Source organism: Macadamia integrifolia, unplaced genomic scaffold (genome assembly GCF_013358625.1).
Source record: "Macadamia integrifolia cultivar HAES 741 unplaced genomic scaffold, SCU_Mint_v3 scaffold2003, whole genome shotgun sequence".
NCBI lineage: Eukaryota > Viridiplantae > Streptophyta > Magnoliopsida > Proteales > Proteaceae > Macadamia > Macadamia integrifolia.
Window position 1 is genome coordinate 26,884 of NW_024868460.1, and position 21,108 is coordinate 47,991.

The 21,108-nt window shown below is 37.3% G+C and overlaps 2 protein-coding genes across 2 annotated transcripts; both read right to left on the bottom strand.

The window, feature by feature from the left end:
• Positions 1–842: 842 nt before the first annotated feature.
• On the bottom strand, positions 843–11,460 carry LOC122065422 (autophagy-related protein 11-like). Its single transcript, XM_042629239.1, has 5 exons — positions 9,740–11,460; positions 6,262–7,948; positions 4,024–4,244; positions 3,434–3,647; positions 843–1,478 (listed from the first exon to the last, which is right to left on the bottom strand). The coding sequence occupies exons 1-5, from the start codon at positions 10,681–10,683 to the stop codon at positions 1,071–1,073; spliced, it is 3,474 nt and encodes a 1,157-aa protein (XP_042485173.1). The 5' UTR covers positions 10,684–11,460; the 3' UTR covers positions 843–1,070.
• Positions 11,461–16,686: 5,226 nt separating this feature from the next.
• On the bottom strand, positions 16,687–19,169 carry LOC122065426 (UPF0481 protein At3g47200-like). The gene is made up of 2 exons (XM_042629243.1): positions 19,107–19,169; positions 16,687–18,196 (listed from the first exon to the last, which is right to left on the bottom strand). The coding sequence occupies exon 2, from the start codon at positions 18,151–18,153 to the stop codon at positions 16,840–16,842; it is 1,314 nt and encodes a 437-aa protein (XP_042485177.1). The 5' UTR covers positions 18,154–18,196; positions 19,107–19,169; the 3' UTR covers positions 16,687–16,839.
• Positions 19,170–21,108: the final 1,939 nt, after the last annotated feature.

Consider the following 21,108-nt stretch of genomic DNA (forward strand, 5'->3'; position numbering starts at 1 on the left):
AAAAAAAAAAAAAAAAAATCAGGGGAGCATTACAACAGCTGCCACACCCAAAACTCAAATGGTAGAATGATTCATAAGAGATCTACTTAGATGCCTCAGCAGACTCCAAAGCTTTATTCATCTTACCCGTAGCGTAGATGCGTCTGCTGACAAATGTCCGGTTACTACATTTCTTTCAACTTCCGGCCAGACTGTCATCTGGTTATGGTATCCAACTCTTTCAGTTTCTCCCCTATACAGTATCTTGTCTATGACGACTCACTCTGTTTGGAACCTGTCACATGATAAATGACACCACATGCCAAGGCTTCAGCAAGAACAAGAGATGAAAAAGTAGGGCCTCATATGAGAAATTCAGCTTTTACCGGTTTACCTGTAGCAATTCTGGGTCACCTTCAGAAGTCAGGTGCAAAAGCGAGTGACTTGAAACACGAAAGAATCATCTATAGAGTGCATGTTACCTAATTCAAGCCAACTAATTTCACTGTACTTTAATAAAAATAAATAAAAAAACACTAAAACAACTAAGAGTCTACTAAGCCCGTCACACGACTAAGATTTTACAATACCCTGTAATGGGAACAGCTGAAACATCTAATGGTTTAGCTCTAGACAGGACCCTGCAATATGATTTAAAACTTTATCCTGCTCAATCTCATCACTCAGATTCAGTTTCAGACCCATTGTATCCAACCAGAATCCAACCTAGCTCGCACCGGAAATCATTTGGGAAAATTGCATCGCATCATAGTATAATTCAGTTCATACTGTACAAAATAACCCATTGTCATATTTCATAGAAATAAAATAAAAGAAGCCATTGTCATGGGTAGCAAGAAAGATGAACGAATTGAGAACAATTAATGATTAAGGGGCGAAGAATTATTCACAATTTCTAATTACAAAGGGCAGCATATACACAGGAAAAGAAAAAGGAAATTTATCAGATTGGTATCAGCTGTACAAAGAGGAAGGAATTCAACCCATCCCTAGCAAGGTTCAATTTTCCCCATATTTATAAAATATGTACACTTGGTTTCTTCCATCATGTCTGTCTGCCTGCAGCAGGATCAGGAAGGAGGTGACGAATGAATGTTGGTGTCAGGTAGCATTGCTACTGTAACTATGAAATACTCCGAACCAATAGAGAGGCCATATGGGTTAGATGAGGATGCCGATCCCAGAGCCAAACGATGGCTCCCCATATCAGAGCTAAGGTACTCAACTTGATCTATCCCAAGCTCATCCCGAACAGGTGGTGGGGTCCTCACAGCTTTCCGTTCTATGTGCACTATCTGACCAATGATGTAACTTGGTTTGTTAGGGAGGTGTTCTGTAAACAAAGCAACCGATTCCGCAGACAGATAGTAGTTAGAGAAGTTCCTGTTGATTGCCTCGTAGTGCCCAGCAGAGTTGAGGACAAAGGCAGCGATCTCATGGAGTTCAAAACGACCAAATGATATCCTCTCCTTGTTTGCCTGTGGAGGAAAATCAAATCGTCAGATAATCACAAGTAGGAGGCTTAGAAATTAGGAAAGAGTAGAAGAAAGATTGACCCCTCAGCATTTTTTAGCTACTCCTGAGTACAAAATTGGGGAATGCGGATGATGCAATTCCCCACCTTGTACCATTTTACATGGAAGGCATGCATGACTTCACGTTTTAGATAGTTAATAATCCAATTTCATCAAAATTTAAATCATGGGTCCCCTAAGCACCCTCCACAATGCAGATTGACCAAATCAACAGTTTACTATTACCAAAATGGCAAGTCCTCTTTATGCAATTTATAGGGAAGGGCAAGATTCAATGATGACCCATGTCATTGATACCCAAGCGCAGAAATTCAAATGGCAGAATGGATATTTAACATTTGGCTCTTTAATATTTATTTTGCAATGTTCTAGAATAGCTTCTATTTTTCCCTAAAGTCGTAGGGAATTCTCCCTAGTCCCTACCATACATAGGGGTTTACCGTTGATTTGAAAGTTATTTAGCCTTCAGTTTGTGAGTTCTGTAAGAGACAGCATGGTTTTGTGGGATTCAAAACTGCTCTGCTGTGGTATGCAATAGGTAAACCTTCGTAGGATGCCAAGGGTAGAGTTGGTGAGAGACCTTCTCCATGGTAAGGTGAGAGGCCTAACATATCCTTCCTTCTATCCTTTTTCTTCTTCATAATCTTTCTATTATTGTTCTCTCTATCCTATTATAGAAATTACTTGCTAACCTGTCTATGCATCTTGTCTTAACCTGCGGCTACTAGCACTGCTTTCTAAATCTTGTAATTTCTATTTTGACTCTATTTCTATTGTCCATGAGTTTCTAATTTTTGACTGCTTAATCTGAGTAGTTACCATTTTGTGAAGTTTCTATTTTGATAGATGCCAATTCTTTGTTTTTACCTTGCTAATTTCAGCTCTTCTGCTAATCTCTGTAGTTACAAATTTTGATTTAGCTTACCTTCTAATTCTGGAACTGATCATAAAATCAGATCCTACCATTGGATTGGGGATATCTTTTGAGGCTGTAATCCCTACCATCCAAGTGTCCCTCGACCAGGAGTATACACCCATAAGATTGTTGGGCTGTCGGATATTTCATATTTCAGATCTCTAATTCTGGTACAATTAGATCCTGCAATTCCGGTCATTGCTGGAATTCTTGGTCAACCAAGAATTCAACATTATACACTCCTTGGCTTCATTGCACATGGCTGAACCTTCTCAACAGCCTTCTCCTTATTGTGACACAATGTACTAATCCCAAGTTCCTGCATTAATCTTGCTTCTGTCCTTCACTACTAATCCTGTCATCCATCCCCACCAAGGTTTTAGTTATTGGTATCAGCAGCCAATACTGATATGTATCGATCTGTATCGGTCTGACTTGAGATTAAAAGGACACTTTTCAATAATAAAAAAAAATCCACTTTTTTGGTTCGCATCAGATGATCCATATCAGTCCATTTATCAGGCTCCGGCAATACCGATACTTAGGACAGTGATCCCCACATCTTCATCTTAATCACATTGATTTTCAGCTGTATGTATGGCTATTTATTTTATGTTGCATAAAATAGCATCAAACTTCTAATAAGAAAAAAAAATCTAATACAAGCATAAAAACCAAATTTGCCGTCAATAAAAAGGAAAACCATACATTTTTCAGTCAAGTACATCAACAATAAAGAGCCAAATGAAATGAAGACAAGATCGAGAGATAAGATCATTACATAGGGGCATTTTGAAACATCCAGTTAGACCTGTGACCCACCTCTAGGAGGTCACTGTTGCCTAAATGAGATGGTAGGCAACATGTAAGATAAACAGGGTATAGGGTGACTGGGACCTGAACTCAGGTCCATCATTCATTTCATTTATTTTTTACTACACTAAAGGTTAAATTACTTTCAAAAGTTTGGACAAGAACTGACCTGTTTCTCAAGTTGATGCTTTGCATACAGGCTTTTAACCAATTCTTTCTTCTCTTCCAGCTCCTTTGCAAGGTGCCCATGTGCAACTTCAGCCCTTGAGCAACCGTCCAACAGCTCTGCACGGTGTCGAGACAGAAAACCCACTTTGTCTGCAAGGACCCGGATACACGTTCGGAACTCCGCAGTAAAATCGTCTTCATTATCAGTGACAGAACTGAAGATAGAAACAAGCCAAAACATTGACAATCTGAGTAAATCCAACTCAAGCCAAAATATTAAGAAGTCAAAAAATAAACAAAATACAGTAAAGCTCTTTCCCAATTATAAGTTAAAAGAAAGTGGAAGCAAGTTGACAAAAATCAGGCTTCCGCAAGTTTTATCTGATGAATCACAACTAAGGAAAAACTATATTTCAGTTATCCATATCAATATGCTTGGGCCACCATCCACCATGGAAAGAAATATAGCAATAGAATACACCAAATCAATCCAAATAAGAATTTCATAAGCACACAAACTCAAAGCTAAGAAAATTTAAAGCCTCCCAAAATCAAGTGCCAAACTCTGGGAAGTTAGAGTTAATTACTTACTTGGCCAATGATAGAGCCAAAGAACGCAAGGAATCAGCAAAATTAGCCACTCCACCTGTTGCAGTAATGCAGCTTCGAAGTCTTTCGAAAAGGCTTCGCATTTTCACAGCAGATGCCCGCAGTGCACTATACTCTGAGGCCCTTCTATCAGCAGCACAAAGATGAGTATGGGCTTCCTCTCTCGCTTCATGCAGGCAATTCTCCAAGTGAGCACAATTCATCTGTCAACAGAACAAACACATCAGAAACTTAAGTGTCAATAACTGCAGTACCTCAAACCACGACTTTCAGAAAAGTGCCCTCGCAGCAATATTAACACCACTCCTAATTCTTCACTCTTAACCATGACACAAAATTCAACAGATTATAAGAAAAAGTAAAATTCTCTAAATGATACACAATGAATAACTCGCAACCTCTAGCTTTGCTAGCTCTGCCAGTTCTCAGCCTGTATAGAGGGGGGTAGTATCAGGTTTGAAGCAGGGAAGTTATCTAGTTGCAAAATTTCTATTTGTTCTTCTCCACAGACATTTATGGTAAAGATGCCTGCCCTATTAATGTTTCAGCACAAGCATCAGATATGCATGTAAGAAGGTTCCAGACTAGCAGAAACTGCTGATCAACAACAGTGACTGAATAATGCTGAAGTACTGAACAAAGACAATTTTAAAATACATTGCCAGCTGATCATTTTGCTTGAGTAGACATATCTAGGATTTTTTAAGAACAATTAGTAAATAATTCAATGTTATTTTCTACTGAGAAATACTTATTAAGAGTTAAGTTTCCCACCTATATTACTGTAGCACACCCCCTGTATAATGTCCCAAATACCCCATATTTGACAGCTTTCCTGTAATACCCCACCCCCCAAACGCCAGAAACTGCACAAGTGTGTTGGAGGGAACCCTCCCCTCATACTTTATTATGACCCAAAAAATGCACAATAAAAAGAAATGGAAAATGGTATAGAAATCTTCCAACACCCATAGTACAAGATCTCAGCAAGATCTCGGAAATTTCTTGGTTTTGACAACTACCTAGTCGAAACCACTTCTGATATAAAAAAAAGTGCAATATCTCGATCAAGAACCGGAATCTCGATCCGATATTTCGTATCAGAATATCTCGGTTGATATGTCACATTGGTCTTTGAATAAATACCCCAACTCAACGAGACTCAGTTATCTCAACTTTTCATCCCCCAAATTGGCTTTTTGTTGCATCTTTTGGCCAAATCTTACCCAAAGAAGCTTGGAACAAGTGGATTTGTTTCTCAACATCTGGAGGAGATTTGCTTCCCAAAAACACTTGAAGGTAAGTAGGTAACACATTTTTTCAGAAACTTATTTCTTGCAAAAAAAAAAAAAATGATGAATAAGGTGAGTCATCCACTTGTATTGTACTATACTGCTATTGTTTACTCAATATATGTGACTCTTTCTAAGAATTACTAACAAACCATGTATGATGCCTAATTTATCAAATGCTTTATAATTTGAAGTCTTTTAATTCCTAATGCTTATTTAAGTTGTTTTTTACAAACTATATGTGTTCTAGTGGTACTAAAGATCGTGCGAAATAGCTTATGATAGAGATTGTATACAATGTAGACTACCAACCTAGAGTCCGAAGTCATAGTACCATTTTGGGTTTGATTTTCTAAATCTAATGTTTCCACTGTGTTTAGAAGGCCCAAGACAACTTCAACATAAAACCGTTGGAAGCATCCAAATTACAACATTTAACTCTCTTTCGTCCAACAGGTATGAATGAAAAAACGCAGAAAAGCTCAAATCTGTCGGAATAAACAAGATAACAGGAAAAATTAATTGAACTATTTCATGGTACAAGTTCAAAAATCGTTAGAGTTTCAATGTAAAAAGAGAATCAGGGTGACAAGCTAGCTATAACCTACATATGAATTATTTTTCTAGGTTTATATCAAATATCAAGAACTAATATGCAAAGAAAAAAAGATACTAAAAATAGCAATTATTCAGTAATAGAAAACTGAAAATGAGATAAGCTAATCAATACTTAACTATTGAACAGAATTAAATATCAAATAATATATTATTTTGTCCCCAAAAAAACATCTAAGATCCATCATCCTGTAAGCTGCTCAAGGTTTAGTTTTTGAAGAAAGTCTCAACCTCAAAACCATTATTCATACTGGTACAATTTTTAATACCAAATCAACAAGAAAAAGGAAGCCATCGGTTCATCAAAAAGTACCTGAGATTCATCTAGCAGTTTACGGCTGATTTCCAGTTCTCTCTTAAGACTGTCTACCTCCTCTAAAGCAGCTTTGAGCTTGGTTTCAATCTCACTGAACTGATTTGACTTCTCTGCTAGTGCATTCTGCAATTCCAATACAAGATTACCCCCTACATTAGAAGCTGAATCTTTCTCAACTGCAGTTTCACAAGGCAACACATTCGGAGGTTCCAATGTGGTCTCAGTAGTGGAGCTGGTTGATAGTGGCAAACCCAACTGCCCCACCATGGTCTCTTGTCCTGCTTTATCACCTGCTTCCAGTTCATCTCGATGTGGCTCCAACATGGAAGAATCCAACAGAGGATTTAGTGTACCAGAAGAATCGGCCATATTTTCATCCACGCCTTCTCGTGCTTTGCTCGATTGCTGTTGAAACTGCTCTGGTTTGGATTCCAATAAAGCTGATGTGCATGAAAGCTCATCCATGGATTCACTAGAGATGTAAGGCATATGAGCTTCTCCATCACCTGATATTTCTGATTTGCAGTCATCAGCCTTCACAGATGAGTGGCCAAACTCAGAGGCATCCTTGCCACCTGGAAGTTTCTGCCCTTGCATATATTGATCAGATAATCTCTGTTCCAGCTCTTGAATGCGTTTCTCATAAGACAGGCATTGCATCTGCTTCGTCCTTAGCATTGACTGAAGATGTTTGCCATACTCATCTTTTAGCTGCAAGGCTTCTGCTGTCTTCTCCGCTACATTCTTCAGTACTCCGTCCATCATACTGTCATCTAATGATCCATATTCAATTTCAGGACTAAAAGAACAAATCAGGGCTATCGCAGAAGCAAGTTCAGCTTTCAGTTTCGCATTTTCAACTTCAATTTTGCACGTTCCAGCAATTTCTACCGACTCAAAGCCCTCAAGGAGTTCAGCAGAGTCGTCCTTCTCAGATGATTCTACGGTATTTCCTTCAGCTTCAGCCAAGTTGGAACTATCATTTGATGTTGATGTGGAACCTTTTTGTGTTTTATGCTTCTCGCCTCTAAAAGGAATTCCAACCAAATATTCAGGAGCATAACGGTCAACATCAGCAATATCAATATCAAGTAAATTAGTGTCAAAAGGAGCTATATTGACATCACACTGATTTGGAGTATCAAACAATCCCATGGATGCTAATATATCCCGAGGAATGAAGGCACTCTGTGCTTTCAAAAACTCCTCTCGTCTTCTGACCTCAACCTCCCTCTTTGTTGCAAGCCTTTCTGCCAATTGTCCAGCCATGCCCATGTAAAGTTTCATTGAAGCTTTCCTCCTCACCACTTCTGCAAGGCATGCCCTATATGCAGGGCCTATTCCCCGTAGCGAATTTAGATCTTCAAAACGATCATCTTGTCGTGCCATTGCCTCTTTGAAAGCAGGAAATTGTAGACGGACATCTCTGATCAAAAATTGAGCATAAGCTATCTTTTGCATGCAATTATGCACAAAGAGGTTCATGCCATTCTTTTTAACCATGCAGAGATCGAGCAGCTTCGAAATTGAATGATCGCAGGCCTGCATTTTTGGTAGGTGATGCTTGTCATGGACATCATACATTGGACCAAGAGCCGAAACTGCATCATGAGGACGGAGTGAAGCAGATAATTGGCAGCTCAGACAATCATCGACTAGTTTCTTCACAGTGTTGACATCCTTACTGCATAGAAGCAGATGAATAAATTTGGTGCAGAAAAAAATTGTGATTTCATAAAGAAGACCATTACTGCATGTTGAGCAACCACGATCCAATATGGACTACACAATGAATCACAATCAAGTACTTAATCACATCTAGCAGTCCCCCCCCCCCCCAACCCTACTTTAATCAGCAAAAAAGAGAACTTTATTATGTTATGAAGAACAAGAGTACAGGGAAAATATATAATATTACTTTTGAAAAGAAGAGTTTAATATCACTTAGTAAGATAGAATATTAATAAGAAGAAAGAGAGTACAAGGGAAGTCCAATGCTAATGGTGACAACCAGACTTCTGATAAAAGCATGCGACAATAAAAGCCACATGCTCACGAAGCATAATGCACAAAGAAGCAGGCAGACCAAGACCAATCCTAAGGAAATGTGGTTATTAAGTTTGACTGTGACATCAAAATGATATGGACCAGTGTGGGGTGGGAGGTGTGGGAAGCATGGAATATAATAACGTTCAGTGCTCATAGAATTAGTTACTAAGCAACAGAATCTCATCATATACAAACCATCAATTGTATTAACATAGGAATACAATTATCTATCTAAGAAATCCAAAATACGATAACCATGAAATGACATAAAAATGTTAAAGGCAAAGTACTAACAAGTCAAAGGTGTATGATGGAGATTCCTAATGGAATATCAGAATGTACCAAGTAAGTTTGAGCCTTTTTATTTAAAGAAAATTCTCTTAGTTCATATTCACAATAAGTATAACAGTGATAACAAAAGGTTCTTCTCTCACTAAATCTTCGATAATTTCTACATCCAGTGTGCAGGAAGTTGCTCAAGAGGCAATGAGCTAGAAACCGCATAGGAGCTATGCCGTGTTCATGTAGTAGAAATATGGAACTAGGGGTCTGCAGGGAAGAATTCCAAATTTCAACTTTGAAGGCAATGAGATTGTTGTTGATGTAAAAAGGCAATTCCCTAGTGACTTGCACTTTCTGAACCCATTAAAACCTCCATACCATCAACCCCCTTGGTGCTAGATTCACACATTCAACTTTAGACAAAAAGGGTGTACTCAGTGCCTGAGGCTCACCCCAATGCGGGTCCTCAGGAGGGTCATAATGTACGCAGCCTCACCCCTGCTTCACGGAGAGGCTGTTTCTTAACATTCAACTTTAGACAAACCCATCTTATTCCTCATATCAACATATGTCCTTCATATTAGAGCTTCATACAAAAGAAATTATTGCCATGTGACATTGAAGATAGCAAGGGAAACTCTATGATCAAGAAATATGAACTTATTGGTACAGTTTTGAAATAAAAGAATTTTTACAAACCAAATGGTGAGGCTGCTGGCTGATTGATCCGACTGTAATACCCCAGTGGTAAAAAAGGAAAACTTTTAACAACTTCTTTTATTCATTTGCACGTTGAAGACCATAGAAAAATAGTTCAATTCAAGCAAATATCCAAAAAAGTAGAGGATTCTCATGGAATCAAGTTTTTCTATCAAGGACAATAAGATGGCAGCAAATGCTCTGTAATTGAAAATGGAGGTTGGAATATCACAACGAGACTAACAATGAGTGGAACAGAGTTAGTTGCATAAAAGGATCAACCAACATAAGGAATGTTGGAATCTTTAAAGAAGGAAAGAATTTAGAATCAAGCGTGTTTACAAAAAAGAGCTTACGACAAAGACAGCAACAAGTTCTAATGCAGTGGACTATTAGTAAAATTTATTGATTGAACAAGAAACACTAGTAGATTCAAGAAACCAACCTCAAAGACTGCTTTATACTCTCTTGCTCATTGAGATACCGCTGATGGTCTTTTATCATCAACTCCAAATCCCTTATTGTAGCTGAAGCCTTACTAGCGTAAAGATCCTCAACCCGCCGCTTCAGTTCATTGAACATTTGCTTCAATTTCATAACCTTGGCCTCAAATTGCTTGTGTACACTGCTACAATCATCAGCCAACTTCCGTAAATTTTCCTCCTTCACAAAATCAAGCAAACATTTCTTAGTTTGTGTCTGCAAAGCTGGATGGACTTTGCAAGATCTTAGTCTCTCTATATCCCTCCCAACATTCGCCAAGAGGTCCGAATGGTACCGATGCTGCTGTGAGTAACACTTCATGAAGTCCATGTACATTTGGTATATCATCCGATAGTAATGATCCATGCTAGCCTTGGCAGTCTCCACAGCCCTCTCTTGCACCTTCTGCTCTTCAAGAAGCCTCTCGCAATCCTTAAACTTCAATAAAGTGCAGGTTAATATAGCATGCCCACGTTGATAATGGTATCTAAACTGCCTATCATATGAAGGCAAAGCCTTGAGAGCTGGGTCAGTAGCATCATCCAGAGGGTGGGGATCTTGATTAGAGGAAGGCATTGGAGGTTCAATGATTTCGGGGATATCGATTCGCTCCTGTGGAGGTGGCGGCGATTCGCTAAGCATTCGAGCTCTGTTGTAGACGAAAACCTCGCGGTCATCGCTAGGGAGCTTGTACGCCGACAAGGGCCGTTGAGCTTCAAGCTTCGTCTCCTGGCAGAAGAGAACTTGATCACTCAATTGAATTCCAGATACTGACTCTAAGAATCGCTGAACTGCTTCAACAGGCGCCGATTCATCGCAGTCTATATCGAAATTACGGCCGTTCTCTACTATCCGAACGAGTAGCTTCCTTCCAGGTACAAATTCCTCCGTTACGTCAGAAGTCATCTTCACCCCAAAAGCAGAAAGACCCAATTCACGAAAACAAACCCAAATTCAAAAAGAAAATAGTTACAATCTTGCTCGCTTATCACTGCCACCAAAACGAATTACCCGACCAAATCCAATTAAAATCCTAAAATTTCACCAGAAACAGAGAACACAGCAGCCTTGAAGCCTCGAGGAATACCCTAATTGTCACAAACCCATGACAGAAGATTTCAGTAAAACCTATTTCCCCCAAAACCCACCAACCATATCATCAACAAAACCCTAATTCCAATTTCCGTCTTTCCCCAACCTTTTTTCTTTCTTTTCCTTCCCTTACTTGCACCGCACAATAGACTAGTTCCTTCTCCGAAACCCACAAGAAAAAGATATAACCAGAATCCTTTTTTTTTTTTTTTTGTATAAAACCTAGAAACAAAATCACGCAAACAAAGGAGAACACAACGAAGATATCCCTTCAACGGGCTCCGTTGCCGATCTGGAAACCAAAAATCCTATTTAAAAAAAAAAAAATCCAAATAAACAAAACTTCAACGGCCTGCAAAGATAATCAACGAAGTCTACGACAGTTGAATCGATTACGTTTGAAATTGGAATTTGGATCAACGAAAATACCCAGAAACCATGATCAAAACCCTGGTTTTAAGTCATTTTTTGTCTTCTTTATCACAGAGAAGAACCTTCTGCAGCAAGCAACCAACCCGTAGCAGAAGAGCTCTCCCTCCTTAACAGGAAGTCCAGAAGGAAGGAAACACGGAGGAACCAGCTTCGCATCTTTGCTTCCTTTTATCCATTTTATTATCTCTTTTATTAACTATCCTACTTTAATAATAATAGTGATATGGTGTGGATTACTGTACGAAATGCTTCGTAATCCGAGTTATTTAGAAGAAGGCACGTGTTTGTATTAATTGAAGGGTCCACTAAGTTGTTGGTTGTACAACAAGTTGGAGAAGTATTTATATAGAGTATGTGGAAAGTATATTAACAACGATCAGTGTACTGTATTGATCAATGGTTGAAATGGTCTGATAATTCTGGTTACGGAAGCAATAATAAGACACGTGTTGTGAATATAGACCAAGTCAGTCCACCGTATTTGTGGGCCCAAGGGTATTAATGATTTCACCATCAAGAAAATATCCGAAGAGAGCGAAGGGTCCAACACTTGTAGTTGTAGTCGTAGTTGGTAATTGGTAGTTTGGTCGTTTGGTACTGTACTAGAAACCAGTTGTTGGTACTGCGACGGTATCGGCCGTATCGTATCGGTATTATAACGGTGGTATCAATATCGATATTCCGTGTAGTCTCGGGGGTAAAACAGTAAAAGAAATGTATTTTTTTTTTTTTAAAACAATGGCAAAAGTGACCAATACACACCAACCTTTACCAATACTAATCCATATACTGATAGTTTGATACCGATAACTAAATCCTTGACTAGGAGTATAATTCTAAAACTTGGATTGGATCGGTCAATATATAGTATGATATCAGCCTTGACCACCCCCAATTCTTGATTCTTACTACAGACATGTATGTTCTGATGGTAAAATTATAATAAAATTCTTTTTTTTTATTTTAAAAGGGTAGATCTGTCTAATAGAATTTGATCTAGGCCAATCTAAATTGGTATTGAAATGCTATCGGCCTTGATCGATCATTATCGTTTCCGAATTTTAGAACCTTGATTGCGAGTCTCACTCATGATTTTAAAACTTAGGATCGATCTCAATTGGTACAGATCTAAATCAGACTAGACCAAACCGATTTATCTCTGTTAAAAAAAGAAAAAATGGATTTTTTGGATAATTTTACCTTTATATCGTACCAGTGGATAGTTATCAGATCAGTCAAGACTCGCGATAAATCTCGATTGATACCAATCTGATTTGGCCTATATCAAGTAATCTGATTTTTATAATTATGGTCCCACTATTTTAGATATTGGAATGGATTGGATCAGTCCCAATCAACACTAATCCGATCCAGATTGAGATCAGGGAGTATCAGGAAATACAGTAAAATTTTCATAAGCGTGATAGAAATAATTATGTTAAAATCCATCAATTTAACAATATCACATAACAAACGTACGGGCATCAAATACAAACACATAAAAAACACTAGCCCATTAAAATAACTATATCGTAGAATCTCGATTACCAGTTGAATGTACAAGTTTTAGAAAAAAATTTCAAATATAATTATTAAATAAATAATAATATTTTTTACTCACAAAAAGATCTTCTGTGGTGAGCGATGAGGTGTAGTGAACATCCAACAACTAGGAAAGCCGCTCGCTACAAAAGATCCGGACTCATAAACATGTATCTATTATAAGCACCTATGTCTGGCAAATCAAAATGTACGAGGTGCAACTGCAATAGTAAGAATCTCTAAAAGTATGGGGATCAACAGCAATATGTAGACTACCGGTACTATAAAACCTTCTCCCATAAATTAAAAGAACATGTTATTCATGTCTAATTTAATTAGAATATATCATATGTTTAATTTACTATGTATCTTTGAAAATGTTTGCAAAGTTAATAATTTGTGTGGGGGACAATCAAGAGTCTTAAGGAAACATAAAAGAAGAATAACAAACGTCTAAGAGATTAGGTTAAATGAACCAAGAAATTGGACATGTGGGATTAGCTAAAGTTCTCATTCTTCCTACTCACGTAATACCAAATGAGAAAGGTAGGTAGGGAAATGCTAGTTACTCACATATGTGTAAGAATGTTGCCACCCAAGTGACATTCCCATACAGAGTAGGGCCCAAGAAGGTTGATACTAGTAGCGTTTCCACATGGAGGCTTTGAATTGGCATGGAAGAAAACATTTTGCTTCATTTTCATATGCAAGAAAAGGTATAAGAGATACACTAAAGCTTCGATTGATTACAAGAAATATTACAGATAAGGGAGGTGAAAACTTTTATAGTCATCCCCTAGCATGATTTTATACATAAATAACTCAACTTTGTCCCAACTAAATGGGATCGATTACCTAACATGATTGTATAAAGTATATAAATTTCTTACTATATTTAATAATGATAGTTTTAAAATATGAATTTTTTTTACATTTTAAATAAAAAAGAATTGAATACAAAGAAAAATGAAATTTAATAACCAAATATAGAATGCTTTAAAATTAGTGACATAATCATGTGGGATAATAATCACAAAATTTCCTTTTTAGCTTTGAAAATATTACTTCCTTCCTTTTAATTAGTTTTCATTGCAACCAAACGAAATCAAACTCAAGAAAAAATTAATTTAAGTTAAACATCAAAATTAAAGTTAAAAACATATTTTTGTATACAAATATATGATCAATTTAATTAGCTTTTTTTTTTTAAGGGTCCATTTAATTAGTTAAAATTAAGCTCTTTAGTACTAAAGGAAAAGTTAATTTAGGTTTTATTTCGACATACTCCTCACTCACGTGCATGGTCTGGATATTTAATATCCTCTACAATGGATCACAACCCTCTTATCACATTAATAAAGTTTATTATATCAAATGAAACCTCTCTTCTACAATCATATGTGCTTGTGTGTGTTTGTCTCACTCTTACCCTCAACACATGCAACACATGTGTTGGCCCATTTAATTAAGCTATGACTTATGAGCCAAATAGTAAAGACTCATTCATGATCCATGTCTTTATAAGTATCCCTCATTTATCACATTTTCAATTAAGAGGATAAGGATCTACATCTACATCAATTTGATAATTCTTCAAAGAAATTAATAAATAAAAGGAGATGGTGATGATGAAAAACAAGTCTCCAGATTGATGTGAACCCAATTTAACACCGAAAACTTAACGATAACATTTTTTATTTGATGGGTTTTTACATTTCTTATCATTAGATAGTGATCTAAATCTCATGATAGGTATCCAAAGATTTATATTGAACTTTGGTAAGAACTTCTTTTTGATGCAATCATGTGTTGATCTAACCACCCTGGAGCCACTAAGGACAATATAAATTGATTTGTTTTTGCCGATAAGCTCTGAGTGATTGAAAGAGACTCCATAGGGTACTGTCATAATCTATGGCTCAAGTAATACAACTTTCCTAATAAGTTGGCACATGCTAGTGAACAATAAGGGTGCAGTCCTGTTAGATTCTTACGTGAGAGAGTGAGACAGTGAGAGAGAGAGAGATTCTTTGTTGCATTCCAAACCCATGATGGAGCCTTCACTTACCCATATAAATTTTGATTGAATTTTTTTTTTTTTTTAAAGAATTTTGATTGGATCAATATCTCATATATTAGGGGTTAGATTTAATAAGAGTTGGCATGAGATGTGGAATCATATTTATTGAACAAGTCTATATATGATTGTAAGGTCTTTTTGAGACATATTGATGGTGAGCTCAAGTTAGAATGGAGAAATAAAACTAATGGGCCATCCTCAAATTAAAGGAAAATTAAAAGCATCATTGGCTGAGGATGGTGGAGAAAACATGATTCATGCTTCCAGTTACTATAATTAAAATGTGGATGTTACAAAAACAAGTATCCTCTCCATTCTTTATTTTATATATATATATATATATATATTTATCACTAGAGATCTCTATGTTACATCATAATAGATTGGAGAGTTCACATGGGTCATATTGGAGAAAGAGTATGAGGACCACATTGAGAGAGAGAGAGTTGATGAAAGACACAATTAGATGTGGTCTTCATGTTCTCATAATTCCTGGCTTCTGTCTTTGTCTCATTTCTGTTGTTTGGCTAATAGTTACCCAACTGGCAGCCTTTCCTTATCTTTAGGTGGATGGATTGGTTTACATTTATTCATTCTTGATAGTATGTGATTAATTGAATGTTAAAAGCCTAATATCTTAATTATATTTTATAATTTTAAAATATTTAAAATTAAAAATAAGGTAAGAGATAATCAAAAGAAGATATCAGGTTCTAAATATATGTCTAGAAGTATTATTTAGATGATTGAAATTAATGATAATTAGTTAAATAACTAGGAAGTTCATTGGTGGTTGAAACATGACAATTGAATATATGGGGATTAGGACATGCCCATGAGGCTTGGAAGACTGTGGGGTTCAGATTCTAGAGTTACATTCCACATCAAGGGAAGGAGGGGACCAAGGCTTCTTGTTCCCTCTTTTGGCCATGCGTTAGGCCTGCCTATCATTATCTTTAGGAAGAGGGGGATGGTGCCACCTATATTGTATGATTGATACAAGTGATGAGTGATGACCTTCACATCAATTTGTTTTGAGATAAGAGTGGTAGGGAATAAATATGGAGGAGGAAAAAAAATGTTGGAAGAGAGGAGGGTTTTAGTACCTAGTAATTAAATTTGACATATTTCACCCATCCCTATGATAAGAGTTGATGCTGGAGTACTAGAGATATTCTCTTTGGACTAGACCCATTCTTATGGCAAACAACCTTTAGGTTTTGTTTGATTACAAGGAAAACTAAAGGAAAGAAAAGTAAAAAAATTATAATCATTATCCCACATGATGGGGAGGACTATCTTGTCCTCATCTTTCTTTCGCAAATGTAATGCAAAAAAAAAAGTAATGCCCTAAATTTTATAAACCCGGACGAAGGGCCAGGGGTACATGCTTCGGTAGCCATGAGAATTGATTTAATAATTATGTGGTGGATGCACGTACATGTGTAATTATTTATGTTTATTTCTGTTCCAATTAATAATTCTTTTTGCATTTCATTGATGCCCTTTGACCCCAAATCCAAACCGTGGGAAGCACCTACTTTACATTACATATCTTTTACCACTTTATATTATCTTCAACTATGTTCCAAGGGTAGTGAACGGCATTGCCAACCCCCTTGTCTGGAGAGGCCTATCCATTCCATGTAGGATAGAATGGCCTCACCACCACTTGGACTTCTGAACACTATCAAGCTGAAGCCTTGGCTTGTACATGATCTTCATCTCAAAAAATAAATAAAATAAAATAAAAATTACATATCTTTTACATTCACTATTTCACATTTTCACATATAATTATAAATAAAATATACATTACAACAATTTTTTCTGATTTATACAAAGATTGACTTGTACAACACTCATTAATTTCACATATATAACATATCATCTCATCTCATAATATTTTTCCACTTCTACACAAATACCAGAAGAGTAATTAAAATTATCAAAAGGGATGGTAAAAACCTCTTCAAGAATCCCCATGAAGTGTTGAAATGATAATTCATTGAGCTTGCATTAATCATCTCATAATATGTCTTCACTTCTTCACAAACCCCAGAAAAGTAAAAATTATCAAAAGGTATTGTAACCTCTTCAACAAGTTTGTTAAATAATTCAGCTACTTTTTCAGGGTGACCAACCAAGTTATCAATAATTCTATTCTTCTGAAGCAACTCAACATCCTTAGAAGAGACAATGAGACCATCCATGAAGGCTGCATAAGCTGTAACATATTTAGTACAATCACTGTGACATTGTTCAAAGGCAATGAAATTTCGAAGGAGAGAATCAGTCCAATCTCCAATTTTTATAGGGGGGATACTCAAATCTTGCCGATTGAAAGTTATTTCAAATAAGCAAGTTTGAGATCCCCACTTAAATTTGACATGGCCAGCATCATGAAGCTCTGTTGCACTACGGATACATTCGAATTTTCCATGATTTTCTAACGACATTGGTGATGATGGGAGGTGGAGATGTCGTACAAAATCAAGCAAATGTTTTTTCGCTTGGGACTCATCTTCAGATTCTTCTTCATTCTCTGGCAAATTTTCAAAATCTATTAAATTTCTTTCCCTTGCTACTCGAAAAATTCCTTCTAAAAAAAGCCTACCAAAGCTTTCATATCGATGTAACATGATTTCACCAAAGAAGGTACGAGTAAGATAAGTGAGGTGAGTAACACGAGCTTCGGTGTTACCCCTATTGAATAGGGTTTTTAATCTCCGTAGAACAAAGAAGGGAAGTTGATTTTCAAGTAAGATGAGATCTCGCATTATAGTACGAGACATCCATGTCTTACTTAATAAGGGATCGTCGCGGTATTGTTCCCATCTATCCCTTCTGAGAAAAAGTTCAAGTATGAAGCAACCATCAATTAATAGCATCTTGATGAACTCATCTCTTTTAAGATTGATGATTTCTGAATAACATTTGCGAGCTCTTTCCTCCAAGTCTGTCATTGCATTGACATAATCAACTAAGTTTACTTGAGAATTTCTGTCTAGAAATTCTTTGAGGTAGTGCAACTTCTGTGCTTCCATGGGCTTTAAGTGTTGCTTGTTACGGTGGAAAGGGCCAATGGTGACCAAATGAGGTGTGTAAGCTTCTGGCTTTACTTTGCGTAGCATCACAGGTACTCTGTATATAGTGCAATTGGATGGCAATATAGGTACTTGTTTTAGTTCATTCTCAATTGATTCCACCAACATACCAACTCCAGACATTGTGGTCTTCCTTAATAAAATTCAATATGCAGTTGGAGAGACACTACAAGATAAACAAAAAATCAATCAATAAATTATATGTGCATGTGTTTGTTTGTTTGTGTGTGTGTGTGTGTGTGAGAGAGAGAGAGAGAGAGAGAGAGAGAGAGGCATAAAATCCTCTATAGGGAGCGGCAGTGAGGATCCAACGGCTGGGGTGCATGCTAGGTTCATCTTAGCGATTGGATCCTCACTGGCACTCATTGCTCACCATAGAAGATTTGAACCCAAAGAGGGGAGAGAGAGAGAGAGATAATTCCAACCATTGGATAGAAATGTCATGCCAAACTTTAAGACCTAACTAAATCATGGGAAGATGTTTAATGTATGGGAGCATGACCTAAGCTAACGCTTCTAGGGCTCTTCTTTCTACGGATCTAGCTTGTCTGTAGCGCTATAGGGTAGTGTAGATCCAAGGGTTGGGAGCCCTCATACATGCAGCACAAGGCATGGATGCGCAGGGGCTCCCAACCCTTGAATCTGTGCTACACGTCGTGTCGCGCAATAGAGGATCCTGGTCCATTTTCTTCCTCCTCCAATAAGTAGCAGAGATTTCATTTCATAAGGGAGGAGGAGAGGGACAGACACATGAGAGCTCTAACATAGATTGGCTCCCGGACAAAAAAATTACCTCCTTTGTATTGGTATATTCGCTCTTAGTGCACTACCAAACTAATGTGCACCTCTTGATAGTCTTTATTTATTGAATTTTATTATGCCACATGAAAAACTTTGTTCGGGCTGAAATTTAACATATGAGTAAGGGACAACAAGATCATACCTACCTATTCATAAAATTCATGGTGTTTAAAAAAAAAAAAAAGAGTGATTTTATTGAAGGAGACAAATAGAGCAAACCAAAATTAGAAAAAAGTAAGAAAAATGAAAGAACATCAAGTGGTGGGGATGCTTACAAGTGCACTTTGTGGCCAGAGGTTGCTGGAGAAGTTCTGGCAGATGAGCTAGCTTGGTGAGATGGGTTTTTTTTTTGGGTTACATCTTTCTATATATAAGTAGCTAGGAGAATTAGATGTTGCTTGCATTGAAGGAAAGTTGCAAGAAGGGTGAGAGAATCCATGAAAAGTTCCCCCTACACACAAGGGTTAATGTAAAGCAATGCAAAGGGATGCCGTGAAAGCTGAACTAGGCACTTGAATATATTCTTTGTAAATTAAAGCTTCAGAAGTAAGGTTACCTGAAATCTTAAAAAAACTTAGGGCAGTTGTAAATTCTTAAATGCCACATCCTAGTTTCCATAAAAGTAGTTTTGTGAATGCCTTATTTATATGTGAGAATAGATATATCATTCTGGGGTGAAATAGGGCCGGGTTGAGCCGGGTTTCTTAAAACCGTAACCCAACCCTAGGTTCCTCATAATTCAACTCAAGTCCAACCCAACATTGCCAACGGGTTCATGCTCATGCCCAACATGGTTCATACCAACCCAACCTGGCCCTAATTGACCATGTCAGGGTCAGGTTAGGTCAGGCTGGGCTGGTTTGGGTTGACCTTGTATGCTGCAATGGTTGGATTAACCTTAGTTGACTTATTTTCCTATTCATATCTTATACATTAAAAAATTATACAAAAATTAAATACCAATAAGAGTCCTCAATTCTAATATAAAAATTTAGGGTTAAATTTCAGACCAGGTTGGGTCGGGTTGGTTGGGCTGAGGCCTCAACCCGAGCCCTACCCAACCCTGATCCAGGGTTGGAGTTTTTCAACCCTAACCCGCCCTCAGGGTCAAAAAACTTGGCCCTCAGGATGAGTTCGAATTGTCAAGACCAAACTTTCACTCATAAGATTACCGTTTGTACCAAGATTTATATGCTAATTATTACCATTAACAGTATTAAAGGGAATTAAATATGCATAAGAACCCAAACTAGGCACAAACTTAAGCCCACCTTCTTCAATGCACGCAAGCTAAGTTTTTACCCATGTGGGAAAGTAAATTCTGTAAGACATGCTGAAAAGTCAAGCCTCAAGAGGGAAGGGTCGTTATAGTGGAAAATACAACGAAAATATTTGATAGGAAATGGTTCTGTCTCTAGGCTAGTAACACTCTGTGTTTATTTCTCTCTTCTTCTCAATTAAACACAACTAATCACTAAATGGTTCTGTATCTAGGCTAGTGACATCTTTTCATGGGGGAAGGAAAGAGATAAACACGAGAGCACTAACGTAGGTTATATATGTTTTCGAACACAATTTTTTTTCCCATATTTGATATAAGGGAAAATGTTCCTTAGAAGGCAACATGGGATCAATGGGAGTGCGAGTAAAAGCATCAACAATGGTAGGATTTTTGCCTTCTATGGAGGTAGGGTGGTCATTATCCTTGAAAAAAAAATGAGCTTGACTAATCACCAAAATGAGGAATTTAAGTAGAATCAGCCACTTGGGTTAAGAGCCAAAACTATAACTAGTGGACTCCAGGATCACCCACACAGATAGGAAAATAAGCGGATTTTGTTAGTGCAATACCATAAAGAAGACTGGAAATTGAGACGAAATAGAGTGGGTTGACAAAAGTAGAAGAGATTAAACAAAGCATATTTGCGTTACTCACTAGAAACTCTTGCCGTTGCCCTATCACCTGTGGCCCTGGTCTAAATGGAAATTGAAAAGATTATAGGGAAGATCGTGCTAAATAGCATATATATGTTTAGGATTGCTTTTTAGTCACCTTTGCTCCTTGCTTGGAGGTTATCTATTTCATTAGTAGTGAGATTCCTTATAGTGAGCAAGTTTCCTTTGTTTATGGAGATGATTCTCTGAATAATGGCAGCTCAGTTGCTCGGTTGACAAACTATGGATATGAATTCCCTTTTGATCTTTAGCCGAAGGTCTCCAGAGTGCCCTCAAGTAGCTCGGTCTCTTGGTTACTCCTATAGGTATCTCAGTCATAGT